Source organism: Theropithecus gelada, chromosome 7a (assembly GCF_003255815.1).
Source record: "Theropithecus gelada isolate Dixy chromosome 7a, Tgel_1.0, whole genome shotgun sequence".
Classification (NCBI taxonomy): Eukaryota; Metazoa; Chordata; class Mammalia; order Primates; family Cercopithecidae; genus Theropithecus; species Theropithecus gelada.
In genome coordinates, this window is record NC_037674.1 from 38,657,248 (window position 1) to 38,674,927 (window position 17,680).

The 17,680-nt window shown below is 48.8% G+C and overlaps 1 protein-coding gene across 3 annotated transcripts in view; it reads right to left on the reverse strand.

Annotated features, from left to right (window-relative positions):
• CA12 (carbonic anhydrase 12) overlaps window positions 1-17,680 on the reverse strand; it is a 60,265-nt gene that overhangs the window by 10,873 nt on the left and 31,712 nt on the right. For 2 of the 3 annotated variants that reach the window (XM_025390231.1, XM_025390230.1), the window contains exons 3-8: window positions 12,724-12,903; window positions 11,671-11,813; window positions 7,560-7,655; window positions 6,316-6,379; window positions 5,884-6,041; window positions 4,412-4,538 (exon numbers count right to left, since the gene is read on the reverse strand). In XM_025390231.1, coding sequence (XP_025246016.1) covers window positions 4,412-4,538; window positions 5,884-6,041; window positions 6,316-6,379; window positions 7,560-7,655; window positions 11,671-11,813; window positions 12,724-12,903 — 768 coding nt within the window. The remainder of the gene's footprint in view (window positions 1-4,411; window positions 4,539-5,883; window positions 6,042-6,315; window positions 6,380-7,559; window positions 7,656-11,670; window positions 11,814-12,723; window positions 12,904-17,680) is intronic. The other variant, XM_025390232.1, reaches the window with a different exon arrangement.

A 17,680-nucleotide genomic window follows, 5' to 3' on the forward strand; every position in this document is an offset into this window, starting at 1 on the left:
TTTTTTTTTTTTTTTTTTAGTAGAGATGGGGTTTCACCATGTTGGCCAGGCTGGTCTTGAACTCCCGACCTCAGGTGATCCACCTGCCTTGGCCTCCCAAAGCGCTGGGATTACAGGCATGAACCACCACACCTGGCCACTGGAACAGGCACTTTTTAAGAATGGAAAAAAGTGCCTGGCATGACTTTCACTTTTCCATACAGAGTGGATGTTTTAACTAAAGACAACAAGAAACATAGCATACAAAACAGAAAAACTCATACAAAAGGGAGGGAGAAAAAGAATGAAGGGGGGATCCTGAAGAAGTTGCTACTTCAGAGGCATCTGTGCCCAGATAAAGGATTTGTACACTCCTTAGGGTGCACAGTTCTCTCTCATGCCACGTCTCTTGGTCTTACCCAATCATGTGAAAAGAATCTATACTTGAATTCTAAAGGAAGATGGGGAACAAGGTCTCTCTTGGGTTGGTTTGTTCTGCCTCAGTAACTTCAGCCTTCCTGTTTCAGGGATAACCATCATCACACTGAAATGCTCATGCCATAAAAGAATGAAGACCAGGGCATGTGATATAGAACTGTAGACTCCTATGACATGAGCAAAAACAATGAGTTCTGGGCCACAGAAACCCTGAGGCAGTGGTTTTCCATCAGGGGAAACCTTGCCCCTCCTCCCTGCACAGAGTTGGCAATGTCTGGAAACACTTGTGGCTGTTACAACTGGGCAGGTGCAGCTGGCATCTACTGGGTAGAGACCAACGGTACTGCCAATGCTACAACACACAGGACACCCCCCACGTAAGAATTATCCTGCCCAAGTTGTCAATAGTGCCAAGGTTGAGAAGCTCCGCCCCCAGGCTAAGGTATAACTGGACCATAAACCTCTTAAGGACAGAAACCAGGTCCTGTACCCCTTTTCTAAGCACAGTCGAGGAAAATAGCAGAGTTAAGTTAAATGATTCAGTCCCAATTGTCCCAACCCGGCTAAACTTCAAATCCTTCCCCAAAGTCCATGTAATTTCTCTCATAGGGAATTATTTTCATTTTTAAATTTTAATTATTTAAGAGGCAGGGTCTCACTCTGTCACCCAAGCTGGAGTGCAGTGGTGTGATCGTGGCTCACTGCAGCCGCAAACTCCTGGGCTAATGCGATCCTCCCGCCTCAGCCTCCCAAAGTGCTGGGATTACAAGCATGAGCCACCACACCCAGCCATCCTAGACGGCCATCCTGATGCCTAGAGTTTTTAAGTGTCAGTTTTCTCCTGGCAGAATTTTCTGACTCTATAGTTGTTATCTTCCAGAGAAAGCCCTGAGTAAGCCAGACCCTATTTACAAACATGCCTCAGTGGATGAGGCTACAATTTGAGTCCAAACTGCTCACGGTTCACACGGACAAAGTCTCACACCATAAACCTGAAACATTATGTTACGGTCTGAGGCCCGCTCCGAGCTGGGTGAGAGGGGCCTCGGGAATGCAGCCCCCTGGGCAGATGAGGTTCGGGCCTCCACCCCTGTGGGGCTGCCTCCTCATTTCTCCTTGGAAAGCAGCCCTACTTGCTGCCTGTGCCTTTGGGAAGCGAGAGGGAGGGGAGAATTCTGGCCAAGCTTCTATAACCAGCCTCTAAATGGACAGGTTTTCCTTGGACTGCCACAGAGTCTCACTCAGAGGAGAAAGCTGGTCCCAGCCTGAGCTTGTGGAAGCACCAGCTCTGGGCAAGCCATGCAGGAAAAGCAGGGGCAACGCTGCATTTGGGCTTTGATCTTGATGTCCTAAGCTGGGAGCTGGTCTCCAGACTTCTTCTTAGAGGCCCCTCAAGTTCCCCCATCCAGACTGGGAGAATCTACTGAAGCGCTTGGCTACAAACCTGCCCGAACTGTCCCACTACCAGCAGCTGCTTAGACACAAGCTGGTCTAAGAAGATGGCTAATTATCCCCAGTGCCACAGTCCATCATTACAAGTGGGGGTTACTTTTGGATGTCAGAGTCAAGTTCCTGCCCGGTTTCTTCCGATCCTCTGTAACTGCCCTCAAACACTGTCCCTGCAATGTAAAGTCAGGATGGGCAGTTGTTAGTGTCCACTTAACCATCACAACATATTAGCACCGAAAGGACATTAGATTACCTAATCCAACCTGGCTTGCTTTTTTTTTTTTTTTTTTTTTGAGATGGAGTCTCACTCTGTCACCCAGGCTGGAGTACAGTGGCATGATCTTGGCTCACTGCAACCTCCGCCTCCCGGTTTCAAGCGAGTCTCCTGCCTCAGCCTCCTGAGTCGCTGGGATTACCTGGCAATTTATGGCTGAGGAAACCAAGGCCAAAGAAGGGACATGATTTGTCCACAGCATGCAGCCAGGAGGAAACAAAGCCAGGCCTTGAACCTAGGCCTCCTGACTATAAGGAGAGTTTGTGCCACCCCTTCCCTGGGTGTGCATAGCTGAGCTCAGAGAACAGAACCAGCAATGGGGTCCTGGGATCACAAGCAAAATTCTACCTGATCTATGTGGGCAAAGTTCCTAATCTCCTGGCAGAGTTTTTATGTTTTTGGTTTTAAGAGTTGAAGTAGTTCCATTTCACCCTTGGATACTACATTCTCCACTCAGAAGAATGAGAAAAGATAGCGTTGTATCCAGAGCAGATACACAGGGATAATTCCATGCACTCAGTTCATTTCATAGAAAGGAAACTGTTAGTTATCATGACATGGATTCTGAATTTTCAGGAAGGCCATTGTTCACAGATTCTGTTTTCCAACCGAGAAACTGAGGTAAGAGGGAAATGATCTTAACTAGTGGTACCTAGAGAGGAGAAAACACAAAAGACAAATTCTTGGGCAGTTCTTCATGAAAAGACAGAGAATGACATAATCCTGACCGTAAGGATGGGTCAGTTTCTGAAGCTTCCTGGAAAGGGCTTTCAAATACAGTCTCCATATGTTCAACTAAGTTTAGGAGGTGATAGTTATAACCTCATATAATAAGAAAGGAACCCCCAAAAAAGTGCACCAGTGAGACGAAGAGAGCAGATTCTAACAAGTGCGTTAACGGGTTATCTTTTTTTTTTTTTTTTTTTGGGACGGAGTCTCACTCTGTTGCCCAGGCTGGAGTGCAGTGGTGTGATCTCAGCTTACTGCAACCTCCGCCTCCTGGGTTCAAGCGATTCTCCTGCCTCAGCCTCCCGAGTAGCTGGGATTACAGGCACCCGCCACCACGCCCGGCTAATTTTTGTATTTTTAGTAGAGACAGGGTTTCACCATGTTGGTCAGGCTGGACTTGAACTCCTGACCACAGGTGATCCGCTTGCCTTGGCCTCCCAAAGTGCCGAGATTACAGGTGCCAAGACGACATGCCCGGCTAATTTTTGTATTTTTAGTAGAGACGGGGTTTCACCATGTTGGTCAGGCTGGACTTGAACTCCTGACCTCAGGTGATCCGCTTGCCTTGGCCTCCTAAAGCGCTGGGATTGCAGGTGTGAACGGGTTATCTTTAAATATGAACACCTGGCCCTGTTTGGGCCACACGTGATGCCGGGGATGAAATGGAACTGCAGAGACCAGCCATGAAGATTCCCAAGTTGGGAACCAGTTGAGAATCTACAGTAAGAAAGTGAGCCTGAAAGTGAACTCAGAGATCTGAAGAGAGTGCTCCCTCACCCCTTTCCCCTGACGCCCAGTTTCCAGCAGTGTTGATGTAGGCAGTGAGCAAGGAAAAAGGTTAACGTCCTACTGGGGAGTTATTGGTTACAGCTGTAAAAGGGAGACCTGCGCCCTCGTAGCATTAGGAAGAAACCAAGCTATTAAGCTTTGTTCAATTGGGAACTTATGTGCTTGTGCTTATGCAAGCTCCAAGGAGGTCAGACAAAAATGCAGTGCACAAGGGTGCTTCCTTGCCTAACGGGCCCTGCTACATTAGTCATGGATGTGGGTTACATCCACTGTTTTACCTCTAACATAGGAACATTCCTGCTCATTCGGTGGTGGTGTGCGAATCACCCGGCCAGGCCTAAGATAGGCTGGCTGCAGCCTTTGATGCCAAGAAAGCCTAGGGAGGGAAGTTAGAAGTCTGATCTCATGGAAAGGGTCCTATCCTGTGTCTTAGGAGAAGGGATCATTGTCTGGAACAGAGAAGTCCCCAAGGAATTATCTCTTCCCCATCTGTGCAAGACTCCCAGGCTTAAAGAGGGCTCTGGTCCATCTGCCTGGGGGCCACGGCTTTTTGCTTCTCTGCAAAGACTCAGTGAAGGGGGACCCCAGTGAGCCCCGCACCTAGTCTCACAAGGCACCTGGCTCCCGTGGCAGCCAGGGAGCTCTCAGCCAACTTCTTGAGGGCATCAGTGCCAGAGCTGAATTCACACAGAAGAGTCCAATGTCTTGGCACCACACTCCCGCACCCCCTCCCCCGGCACTACCTCTCCTCACCTTGGGAGAAGGAGGTGTATACCAGCCTCTCATCGAACTTCTGGACCTGCCGGAAATTGTTGATCATTTCTCTGGGGGAAGGGTCGTCCATGTGTGTGCAGTACAGGGCTGTCTCCAAAGCCAGCAGCTGAGGGCAAGAGCAGAAATAGCCCGCAGGCAGAATGACCTCCTCGCCTGACCCCCTGGGAAGAGGCTAGCTCTCACCTCTTGCACCTGGAAGAAGCCTCGGGAACCAGCTTCTGTGGGGCTGGGTGGGAGATATTAGAAAGCAGCGGGAAAGCCGGACAACTGCTTCCCTCCACAGTGGGTGACTGGGAGCTGCGCAGCGCTGAGTTTGTCTTCCCAGCACCCGAGACTCCAGGGAAGGGCAGTGCTGTTAGTTCCCAGTTATACCCAGAATCTGCCCTGCATGGAGGGAAACCCGGGGTGATGGAGTGCTCCTTAGCCTCCCACGGAGACTGCGTTCCTCTCATGAACTTAAATTAGAGCCCAGCTCTCAACCAGAGGGTCGCAGGGCTTGTTCTGATGGTCACATCAGAAGGAATAAAGGAAGGAGGTAAGCGTTTCAGAGGTCATCTGACTACAGGTTCCATGGCATTTTCATGCACCTGCATAGATTACATAACCCGTTCCCAAGGCAGTTTCTGGGGTAGGATGTTGCTGCTTCCCCACATGTTTCATCCATCTCTTGGTTCATCACGTCCCCATTCCTGTCCACCCACCTGCTGCCATTTACCAGGTGAGTCAGAGCAGAAGCTGATTGTAAAGGAAAGAAGCAGCTGTGAGGCTGCCTTGGCCGCATGAAGCTGGGGTGGGGCTGTGAGCCAGGATGCAGTGCTGGCCCCAGCCCCGTCTCCTGGGGAGCCATTTTTCTTCTCATGAATTTAGGTTGTGGAGTACAGGTACGAGCAGTGACATGGAACTCAGATGACCTAACTTTGGGGCTCAGCTTTGTCACTAACCCGCAGGTCATCCCACAAACTTCTACTCTTCTCTCCCATCTCCTATCAAATAAGAAGCTTTAGCGACGATGGCTAAGGATTTTGTTCCCCAGTTTGCATTAGACCTTGAGCTTCTTGGGGGGCAGCGACCCTCACTTAGTCATTGCTGCAATCCCATTTGTTAAATGATTTCATCTGATCCTGTCTTTATTCTACCCTGTAAAGGAACCAGACTCTCTCCTGCCTGGGAAGAGAATGCCACCTCAGCCACTGAGGATATATTAGCAAATGCAGCTTTATAGCTCTTTTTTAAAAAGAACTAGGAGACATGTATTCATTTGCCTAGCCTGACTTCTTTTGAATCTCAGCCTGGAATTTCGGCAGTGCTTTCAGACAACTGTGATATTTGGAGAGGTTTTGAAGAGCTGCCAATGAAACTAAGTGAGGAAATCAAGTCGTTGATTATGATATGGGGGATGACGGGGACTGAGGTGCCGTGTGGACTCTGGCTGAGTTTGGCACGACAGTTACCTGCTCCTGGGAAATCTGCACGGGGTTTCGGAAAACTGTCCAGAGCACAGTAGGGTTGCAAGGGGGCGTGGTCAGGGACCCCCGGTAGCGGTAATATTCAGCCGTCTTCTCCGGAAGCAGCTCTTCAATGTTGAATCCCGGAATGAATGCTTCCTGACCTAGAGAGACACGTTGCAGAGGTGATGCTGTCAGTCTCCCTCCCTAGGGCACAAGTGCAGCTGAACAGGGTGACTGAGCCTAGAAACATGAACTAGCCCCTTTCAGGGTCATCTAACCCCAGGACTTGGTTGCAACATCATTCAACAACCTGCTCCTCTTAACCTGGTGAACACAGACAACTCCTGCCCCTTGCATTTGTTTTTCTTAAAGTCACCCAGGGCTGACTACCTCCTTCTCCAGCAGAGAATGAATATGCACGCAAGGACCCCTCACCTTTGTACTTTACATGTTGAAGGTGACTGAAGATCTTGTCATAGGACGGATTGAAGGTGCCCATCTGCAACACAGACAGGGCAGGTTACACTGGGACAGAACAGGATAGGCTGAGCCGGGATTGACGGGCAAGGCTGTGGGTATGTTGCCACCACTGCCTGAAGGATCCACTTTACTGGACAATTAGGATGGATCACTAGGCTCTTGGGAGTTAGTGTAATGGTCCTGCCTTCTTGCATCTCAGGATGTCCTGTTTTCAGCTTAAGGCATTGGGCTTGAATGTCCTGGGATATGGGGTACAGTGTGTGCTCTTGATGATCCAGAGGTGAGCCTGAAGTCTGCGACTAACATCCATGTCACCCAGAACTTAAGGAGCTCTGAGTTCACAAAAGCCACGTCAGACCAATGAGCACGTGGGAAATGAGGTACATGCTGCCTCATTCGGACAAAAAACATGCAAGTCAATCAGAAGACATTCCTATTTCTTGGGATAAACAAAGAATTCATTCCAGGGTCCATATAGAGCAGGGGTCCCCAACCGCCAGGCTGTGGACCAGTACCAGTCTGCGGCCTGTTAGGAACTGGGCCGCACAGCAGGAGGTGAGCAGCAGGCAAGCAAGCATTACAGCCTGAGCTCCGCCCCCTGTCAAATCAGCAGAGGCCTCCCATTCTCATAGGAGCACAAACTCTACTGTGAACTGCGCACGCAAGGGATCTAGGCTGTGTGTTCCTTGTGGAATCTAACTAATGCTTGATGATCTGAGGTGGAATCCCAAAACCATCTCCCTCCCTGCTCCCTGGTCCGTGGAAAAAATGTCTTCTATGAAACTGGTCCCTGGTGCTAAAAAGGTTGGGGACTGCTGATCTAGAGGATGGAGCTTGGATAGCAGGAGTTGTATCAAGAGTTCAGGCATGATGGGGCAGATGGAGTATCATGACCCTTTTCCAGCACCGGTGCTCCCCAACCGGGCAATTCCATGCCTTATGCAACAGAGCTAGACGTTGGGGCCCGTGTTTCCAATGGACCAAAGAACATTCCCCATTTCTGCTGCCCAGGCACAGAAGGTGCTGCCTCCAGGCCAAGAGAAAAGGTGCACTACAGGAGGATACCCCCTGCTCTGGAGTTGACACAGAGCCGATACAGGAACAGCTGATTGTCAACAGGTATGCATGGAACAAAAGGCGGAATCCCAGTCTCATCCCTGCTTCAAATTTCACCTGAGAACTTTTTAAATAGCTCTTACCTCAATGAGAACAGCTAGGACAGCGAGGCCTTCTGACTTGTTGCTAGCAGTGCTGGCGTCAGGATAAAGGTCTGAGTTATAATGGACAATGTGCAGCTGCAGTAGGGGAGAAGCCACCCATTAGGGGATAAGTGACTCATGGGAGCCTGTCGCTTCTGCAGAAGACTTGAATCCAGCTGTGAGGACAGAACCCCAGCCCCCAAAACCCCCCAGACTAGGTTAGGCATCTCAGACCCTCCCCTTATTTTGCCAAGGATAAGGACATGTGCCCAAGGTGGTCAGGGCACGGCTTGTTTTGATACATTTTAGAGACATAATACATCAATCAATACGTGCAAGATACACTGGTTTGCCGGGCGCGGTGGCTCACGCCTGTAATCCCAGCACTTTGGGATGCCGAGACGGGTGGATCACGAGGTCAGGAGATCGAGACCATCCTGGCTAACACGGTGAAACCCCGTCTCTACTAAAAATGCAAAAAATTAGCCGGGTGTGGTGGTGGGCGCCTGTAATCCCAGCTACTTGGGAGGCTGAGGCAGGAGAATGGCGTGAACCCAGGAGGCAGAGCTTGCAGTGAGCCGAGATCATGCCACTGCCCTCCAGCCTGGGCGACAGAGCGAGACTCCGTCTCAAAAAAAAAAAAAAAAAAAAGATACACTGGTTTGATCTAGAAGGGCAGGACAAATCAAAATGGCGGCTTCCGGGACACAGGTAGATTTAACTTCTTTCTGACTGGCAATCAGCTGAGAGTTATCAATAGAAAGGAATGTCTGGGTTCCAATAAGGGGTTGTAGAGAACAAGATTTTATCATGCAGATGAAGCCTCCACGTAGCAGGCTTCAGAGAGAATAGACTGTAAATATTTCTGATCAGACCTAAGGTCTGTGTTGATGTTAATGAAGGTGGGCTTTTCCTGAATTAAAAGGGAGGAGGGTATAATGGGTCATGTCCAACTCCCTCCTCCCAGCATGGCCTGAACTAGTTTTCATGTTAACTTTGGAATGCCGTTGGCCAAGAGGAGGGGTCCATTCAGATGACAGGGAGGTGGGATGGGGGGCTTAGAATTTATTTTTGGCTTACACAACCCACGCATTTTTGTTGTTTTTTTTGTCCTTGAGACTATGACATATGGAGATTTTATCTCTATTTCTTTTCTCTTTTCATTCATCCTTTTCCATCTCATGTGTTTATAAATATAATTCAACATATATTATTGAATACAGCTTAATTCCCCCATTTTGAACTTTAAGTGGCTCCTTCTAATTTAAAAAAATTATATATCAAATTATTTCTTCTTTTACGTGGTCCTCTATTAAGGATTTCTTAAGAGCTCCTGCTTCACCATCTTCCCCTCAAAGGACTTAGTCTGCCACACTGCCCACACCATCTCAGCCTGGCATCACTTTGAGAAACAGAGCTGAATTCTATATGATTAAAACCTCTGAGGTCCTAAGTCCCTATTTCCTTTTACAGCTGACCTTTCAGCTTGTGGTTTGTCTGTACTTTTCTTACTGTGTTCAGAGGAAGTGAAGACTAATCCAAGCATAAAGGAGCTCCCTGTTGAGGAGATTAAGATAGAAAGAATCTCTTTCTTTTTTTTTTTTTTTTTTTGAGTTGGAGTTTCGCTCTTGTTGCCCAGGCTGGAGTGCAATGGCATGATCTCAACTCACCTCAACCTCCGCCTCCCAGGTTCAAGCGATTCTCCTGACTCAGCCTCCCGAGTAGCTAGGATTACAGGCATGTGCCACCAAGCCTGGCTAATTTTGCATTTTTAGTAGAGATGGGGTTTCACCATGTTGGTCAGGGTGGTCTTGAACTCCCAATCTCAGGTGATTCACCCGCCTTAGCCTCCAAAAGTGCTGGGATTATAGGCGTGAGCCACCGTGCCCTGCCAGAATCTTCTTCTATGGACTCCATCCAAAAGAACCACTACACTTTCAAGGTCCTTCCTTAGAGGACCCACCTGAGGGACACCTTGATGTCTTTTCTCTAGTATTGGCATTTATGGTTCATCTTAACCAGACCCTTGGTCTGATGATGTGACTTAAGAGCAGAAAATACAAGAAGTAGAAATATTTTTAGGCTGCGAGCAGTGCCTCACGCCTGTAATCCCAGCACTCTGGGAGGCCGAGGCGGGTGAATCACGAGGTCAGAAGATCGAGACCATTCTGGCGAACGCAGTGAAACCCCGTCTCTACTAAAAAATACAAAAAATTAGCTGGGCGTGGTGGCAGGCACCTGTACTCCCAGCTACTCGGGAGGCTGAGGCAGGAGAATGACATCAACCAAGGAGGTGGAGCTTGCAGTGAGCCGAGATCGCGCCACTGCACTCCAGCCTGGGCCACAGAGCGAGACTCCGTCTCAAAAAAAAAAAAAAGGAAATATTTTTAAATACATAAACCCTGCCAATCTACACCCTAACCTCCTTTGTGAAAGGAAAATAAATCTCGAGACCCCCAAATCACTAAGCCAAAGGGAAAAGTCAAGCTGGGAGCTGCATCAGGCAAACCTGCCTCCCATTCTATTCCTAAATAAGATGGCTACAAAGATAAAAAAAGCTACACATCTCACATTTTGCCCACTAGGAAATTCACTGTGGGCCGCAAGGTCTTTACCCGAAAGCAGTTCTGTTGAATTTCACCCTGACAGTGTCAATGGGTAACTTATCTTCACGGGTTCAGGACAAAGGACAGAACTCAAAGTCATCCCTCTGCTCACCTGAGACAAATGCGTATCTAATTGCTTCCTCTGCCCATGTCTATTTCATCTTGTAAGAATGCAGATTCGCTGAGCTACATGAATGCACAAGTGACTATTCCTCTACCCCGTCTCACATGTGAATGGCCGATCAAAAACTCAGAAGACTGCGACCTCTTGCCTTTTACCTCCCCACACCTTTTAAACGTTTCTCCCTCTTTCCCCAGTATCTGCCCTTTCCCCTTTAAATATTGAAGCCCTCAAGATCATCTTTGGCGAAAGGCACAGACTTGTGCCCCTGTTTCCCAGGCATGCGTCCTTAACCTTGGCAAAATAAACTTCTAAATGGATTGAGTCTCAGACACTTTTTGGTTTACACCTTCTTTATTCCCCATGGGGGAAGCAGAAGTCTCAACACTGCAATTAGCCTGGAGGAAATTTCAGTTCTTGAGCTTCAGGGAAGGGCCTGCTCTGAAATATGTGAACCTCCAGTGGTGCCATCCTTTTGAGCCAGATCCAATCCCTTCCATGCTTGCAAGTAGACCTATGATTAGCCTGACACATTAAGCAGTTCAGCAGTTATGAACGGAGGGGAATAGTCACTATTGGCCATGGACTCCCCTGGCTGATCAGTCAGCAGCATTTATCTCCTTGTATTTCCCTGTAAATATTCAGAGCCACACCCCTAGTTCAGGGCTATTGGAGTTCCAAAGTGAGCATCTCAACCCCCTCCTTGCCCCACCCCATCCTGCAATTGCACAGGGCAAACGCTCTGCCCTTCTGCTAATTATCTTTTGGCATTTTGGGGTAGCACCTCAAGGCGACATGACACGATGCTGTGCTGGGTGGCATCTTGTCCCTAGTGAGTCTGCTTGCCATCATGCCCAACACATTAGACTGTCAGGCACCCCTAGACTTGTGGCCAGGTAGAAGAGTGGCCCTAGACCCATGTCCCCATGTTCTAAACGCAACCCGTGCCGAGAGAACGGAAAGATAGCATCAAAAAGATGCGAACAGCATGACATATGAAGAAAGGCTGAGAAGTTTGGGGAAGCAATGAGCCCAGTGTGAGTCAGCAGGAGATTTTCATCTGCACAGATAGGAAGGCAGTGTCTAAAAGAAGGGCATGTGTGTCCCGCTGGGCCACCCTGGGAATACTGCCTCCCCAGCAGCATCACTCAGTAAAAGACACAGGGACAAACTCAGCATGTTCAGGAGAAGAAAGGGACCAGGACAGTGCAGATGAGCTGCAGGCTGGCGTGGCTGCACCTCCTGTGCCAGGACCAAAGATGGGGCAGATAGCCTGAAGGCAGCCTGTCCAAGGCTCTGGTGTTATCTGCACAGCAGCCAGGTCGAGAGGGTGCCACACCACCCACTGCAGAGCAGCCTCTGCCAGAGTGGCAGCCCTACTTACCTCGGCGGCGAAGTGCTGTCCGCTGACAGTGTGCTCAGAGCCGTGTGGGTCATTCGGGTTCCCCCAGTGCAGGTGCAGCTGTGTGGCACTGTAGCGAGACTGGAGGCCCTGGATGTGCATGTCCGAGGGCAGGTTCAGCTTCACTGCGGGGAGTGGAGGAGCAGCCTTCAGAGCCCCGGCCAGCTGTGCACTGCCAGAGAGCAGTCAGGTAGGCAACACTCCCTCCACCCCCGCTGCCAGCCCCTGGAGCCCAGAGAGAGGCAGGTGGATGGAGTGAGGTGCAGAGCAGAGATGCAGCCTAAAGGTCAGACACCTGGGCTCTTTCCCTGAGAATGTCCCCTTTTCCCCAAAGCAACTCCAGTGGCACCCGCACCTTCTTGGTTCCCCCTGGAAAATGATGCCAGAAACACTAACACTAGATCAACAGATGGGTGTTTATTTACATATTGATGGATCAGACACCTGGAAGCTTTAGTGAAGTACCTTCCGAGCTTTAGAATTATATAACAACAATGATAACTGCTATTTATGAAGCATTTACTTCACTCTGCGTGTCAGACCCCAACATACATAATCTGCAGTCTTCATGGTACCCATTAATATGTCCATTTCCAGATGGAAGTTCAAGGAGGCTAAAATTCTCACCTAGAGGCTCATGGCTCATAAGCAGTCAAGCCAGGGTTCAAATCCAGGTTGGTCTGACTCTAAGGCCTGGGTGCCCCTCCTAAACTGTGTGGTTCCTTGAGTCATTTATGATGGTCCAGAATTCACTGCAGCCTCACAGCCAATGAACCACGGGGCTCAGGTCTGTCTCCTGCCCTATCGTGAGAGATGTGCTTCTTCTGGGAAGTGCAGCCCTGGCAGGACCATCAGAGCCCAAGGCCTCCAACATCCCCTGGAGAGAGTGCTCCTGGAATCTCTCAAAGGCATCCCGGCCCCATCCCTCCTCCTGGATGCTTCTGCAGAACCCTTCCCTGCCAGATGGAAAAGGACAGGCCTGACAGCCAGGGAGACCCAGACATACTCCTCAGGTCTCCAAGGCCTCTCCCTCACCTGAATGGCCATTGTTGGTCAGGAGAAACTGCTCGTTGGCAGACAGATTGTAGCCTTGGAACTCGAGGGGCGTGAGGCTGGCGTCATACTGGAGGATGTCACTGTGCAGGTCTATGGGGGACTGCAGCAGGCCCCCACAGGATGGGTACTTCTTGGACCAGCTGTTCTCCCCATCAGGACCTGGACACAGAGATCCATGCTCAAGATTTAGAGTTTCTCACAAAGGGATTTTCCTTATCTTCTAATTCTCTCTTCAACACAATTACTCCTTTTCTCCTCTTTTCTGAATCCCCAGAGGTAAATCTTCAAGGCCCAGAGTCTCGGCCTCCAGAATCAGGTCCAGCAACCACTCAGGACCGCCTGCTCTTAAGTGATGTGGGGAAAGAAGGACTAGGGCTGCCCAGGCCAGAGCCAGGAGCCCACCAAACTCTGCTTTATTTTGTCCATTGTTCCTACTGGACACACACGTCAAGACCTGTTGACTTTCAGTAATTCAGCATCTGCTTAGTCAGCACCTATTATGAGCCAGGAATTGCTCTGGGTCTTGGGCCTGCCAGGTTGAACACAATAGAATCCCTACTCATCCAAGCTGGCGTTCTAGCGGGGAAGAATTTAGCAAACCTGCAGGGCCACCCCAGGTGGGAAAAATTAGTGTCTCACTGACCACAGCGCCAAGTATTAAGTTGGTGCAAAAATAATTGCGGTTTTTGCCATTACTTTCATGCAAAAACCGCAATTGCTTTTGCACCAACCTAAATAGGTCTTTGTGGCTGCTGGCTTTGCAAGTGTGACCTTCCTGATGAGAAACCCCTGAGGACATTGACTCTTGATACCCACATTTAGAGTAACTATAGAACCCAATCTGATAGGGATGCTTGACAAATGTTAAATAATTATAGGCCTGGAATTGCAGAGTGAAGTACGGAGTTTAAGCTGGAAAAAAATATGACCACACTGTAAACTAATTATTACAATATAATTGACGCACTATCAGCGAAGAGGAACAGACTTTAAAAAAAGAAATTCCTCCAGGGCTCAAGCTTCTTGCTAACTACTAGAAAACAGTTCCTCCCCTGGAAATGAAAATAAACATGCTACGTGCAGATGAACTTTCCTACTCCCACAGGGAAAAAGTCTTTAAAGAATGTAAATCTATGTTTAAAAGATTATCTCCATGGTAATTAAACAGACTTTCTGGCCAAGGTTTCTCCAGAAAAGCAAATAATTGGCAAGTCATGGCTTGTTAGGGTAGACCCAGGGTGTCCTGTGGGCTCTATCAGAGTTGGGGATCAAGCTTTGCCATCTGGGGTCCGTTCATCAGTATTTCGACGCAAGGAAGGCGGGTAAGTGGAGAAAAGGGGAAAGGAACACCACCTCTTCTGGGAATTCTTCCGTAGACCACCACACTGTCTCACAAAAGTGTAAATGTTACATTGGCCCCGCAGAATCCCAACCCCCTGCGCCGTGCTCTCTAACTAGGGGACTTTATCTGAGAGTGGGAAGAATCAGAAGCGATAGCTGGTACCCAGGTTCGTTTAAAATGCTATGAGGCGTTGGTCCCAGGCTTAGTTCTTACTTCTAGGTCCGGACACACACATCGGAACCCTACTGATTTTTCCGGCTGTCAACCTTAGGCTATGCATTTTCAGAAATGTTACAGCATGACGGAATGGCAGACTCTCCAGTCCAACCTTTCACTGGACACCAGTCTTCTCACTTGGGATACCAGAGTCTCCACTGAACTACACTCTTCTTATTTTCAAGGCCTCAAAGTAACTCAACTACACCAAGATGGTGACTAGGGAAGAGGGAGTCTGGAGGATATGAAAGCAGGCACTCCGGGCCAAACTGGAGTAAGACAACCGTTCAGCTGGGGGGCAAACTGAATACTTTAGGGGCAGCAGGGAGCAGAATGAAGCAACCATGAGGCCTCATGTAGACCCCCGGGGTCAGGAAGAGACACAGCGCAGGGTAAGACTCCCTAAGTGAGGCTGTCAGCCTTTCCTGTGCTCACAATACTGCCTGGGCCCACAGCCAGCAGGGCGGAAGCTGCCAGCCAGGCATGAATGCAAAAAACTCAAAGTAAAGAGATGTAGCAATGAGAAGCTTTCTCTTTGCACACATGACTAAAGGGAACTGGATTGGAAGGGTTTTCTTTTCCTGTAGCGGGGGTTCAAAAAGCTTTCATCAAGAGGGCACTTTACTGCTAACTAAACAAGAGCCTCGTGAAGATAGGAACCCCTCACCTTCGTCTCTGTGAACCCATATTATTAGTAGGGTCACATGCCCTCATGGGCGTTTAGGAATCACTTTTCCGAAGAATGAAAAAGAACAGAGGGCTTGGGAAAATGTGACTTGGGGAATGTTTCCTTTTTCTCTTGCCCTAAATACACTTTATTGGAAGTTAGGACCAAATGAGGTATTTGGGGGCAGGAAAGACTAAGGATATTAAAGGCAGTAGAGTTGGTGTTGGAAAAACCTTTCTTGGAAAGAGAAGCAGCTATGTTGGACCAGGGGAGTCCAGAGAATGAGATTCCAGCATCAGCTGTCCCAATACCTCAGTGGGTTATGTTCCCTGCTGGGGCCTCCATTGCCCTTCGTACAAATGGTGGGGGGGGGGTGGGGGTGGGGACGGGATGTGTGTGGATGCTATGTTCTGGAAGCTTCCTTCTGGCTCTTAAGCTCTGATATTTATTAAGAATACTAGGACTAAGCACCTTCACCATCTGTCAGGCGAATTTGAACGAGTCAGAGAGGTTGCTCATGTCAAGGCAGCTACTGGGCCTGTGACAAGGTGCCCAGGGGAACCAGCTTTGGGAATGAGGGCACAGGGCACCAGTGCTCCAGGACTGGCTGGGAGTGGACAGCCATCTGCATCAGGAACGTGCCCTGGTCCTGGCTGCCATCCACAGCGGAGTTCGTCCTTGGGCACCAGTCACAGGTCTGTAGGTCAGCAAGGTCAAGAAAGCCTTGTCTCCTCCTCCTCCTCCTCTCCCTCCTCCTCCTTCCCCTCCTTCTCATTGTTATTTTATTGTAGTAGCTTTGATCCTTATAACTCTATAACCTGATGGGGTAAGCAAGGCAAGAATTACACCATTTTATAGGTGAAAAGTAGAGATTTAAGTGATTTGCCCGAAGTTTGACTTTGGCTAAGTAACAGTTACTTCGCTTGGGTCACAGGACTTATGTGTCCTTCAGTATTTATCTAGGAGATTTTGTGCACCTGGAATTTCCTGGCTCCCCCACACTCTCCTTGAAGGCAAGGACCACGGCTCATCCATCGCTGCACTTCCCACAGTGCCTGGCGCAGAGCGGGCCCTCACATGTTACTAACCTGAACTCTCAACACCTGTTTCATGCTTGCTCCTTTCCCAAGGAATGCACGTCCACCTTAATTCCCTCATATATTTCTTCTCCTCAAAAAAGAGGAGGAGAAATGAGATCACTTGCTCAGGTTCAAAATGTACCCTCCTAGCTTTCTAGCTTACCTGTGTGCAAATGGCTTCTGTTTGGGGCCACTCATTGAAAAAGAAATCTGGGCCGGACACAGTGGCTCACGCCTGTAATCTCGGCACTTTGGGAGGCCGAGGCGGATGGATCACGAGGTCAGGAGATCGAGACCATCCTGGCTAACACGGTGAAACCCTGTCTCTACTAAAAATACAAAAAATTAGCCGGGGGCGGTGGCGGGCTCCTGTATTCCCAGCTACTCGGGAGGCTGAGGCAGGAGAATGGCGTGAACCCGGGAGGCGGAGCTTGCAGTGAGCCGAGATCACACCACTGTACTCCAGCCTGGGCGACAGAGCGAGACCCCGTCTCAAAAAAAAAAAAAAAGAAAAAAGAAAAGAAAAAGAAATCTGATTTCTGCCCTGTAGCCTGGGAGATGGCCTGCCAAGGAAGTTCATAGGCCCTCCCCCCGCATGACACTGTCAGAGCAGCCTCCTGTCTTTGTGGCATGTGAGAGATAGAGGTGCCATGAGGGTGGGCACCGGGACAACCAATATCAGAGGTGACAACAGCAGGCCTTTCTGTTCCCTGAGCTGTGACATGTGACTGCATAGCGCTGGCCTTATGCTGGCCACTACACCCTGGGCTACCATTTTTCAACTCGGTCTCAGCTTTCACACTCATGCCAAGTGCTCCGCTGCCAGAAATCCTCCACTGGGACTGACTCTTCTAAAAGGAGCATCTATTTCCAGCTAAAAATTTGCCTTTGCTCTTCTGAGTTTTGACTTTGCCTCCAGTTGGTTGGACTCCTCCCATGATTCTGACACAGGGGGATCACGTGTCTCTCACCGTTTGTTTTTCCAAATAAAGCCAAGGCATTATTTCTTCCCCGTCTATGTGTTTTTCCTGCTCTAGGCAAAACAGAAGTGGCCAGAATTCCTGTTTTGAAAGGTAACAAGAGATTAACATGGCACAGCTCAAAATGCCTCTCGTGATTTCTGATTGGGAATCGTGAGGCCCAGGGTGTAGGACCTGCATTATCCAAGGACCAGAATGTTTTTACAGAAAATTTCAAATGTATACAACGTAGAGAGAGGAGAGAAACGAACCCCATGTCACCCAGCTTGGACAGCTTACAATTCACAAACAGTCCTGTCTCATCTATGCTAAGCCCATTCTCCCCTTATCTACCTGGATAACTTGGAAACAAATCCAGATATATTTCATCTGTACATATTTCAGTATGTTTCTCTAAAACATAAGGGCTCTTAAAACCACAGTACCATACCCACACCTAGAGAGTTAACACTTAATACCTTAAGATTATCAAATTTAATTAGAATTCAAAATTTTCTAAATAGGTCATAACTTTTTAACAGTTTGTTCGTAAAATTCAGGGTTCAAATACAGTCCATGTATTTTTTGCAATATTGCAATTAGAGGATGTGTTATGGCCTAGATTATAGCTTGATGGTGGAATGCCTCATCAGAGAACACCTGGGCCCCACTC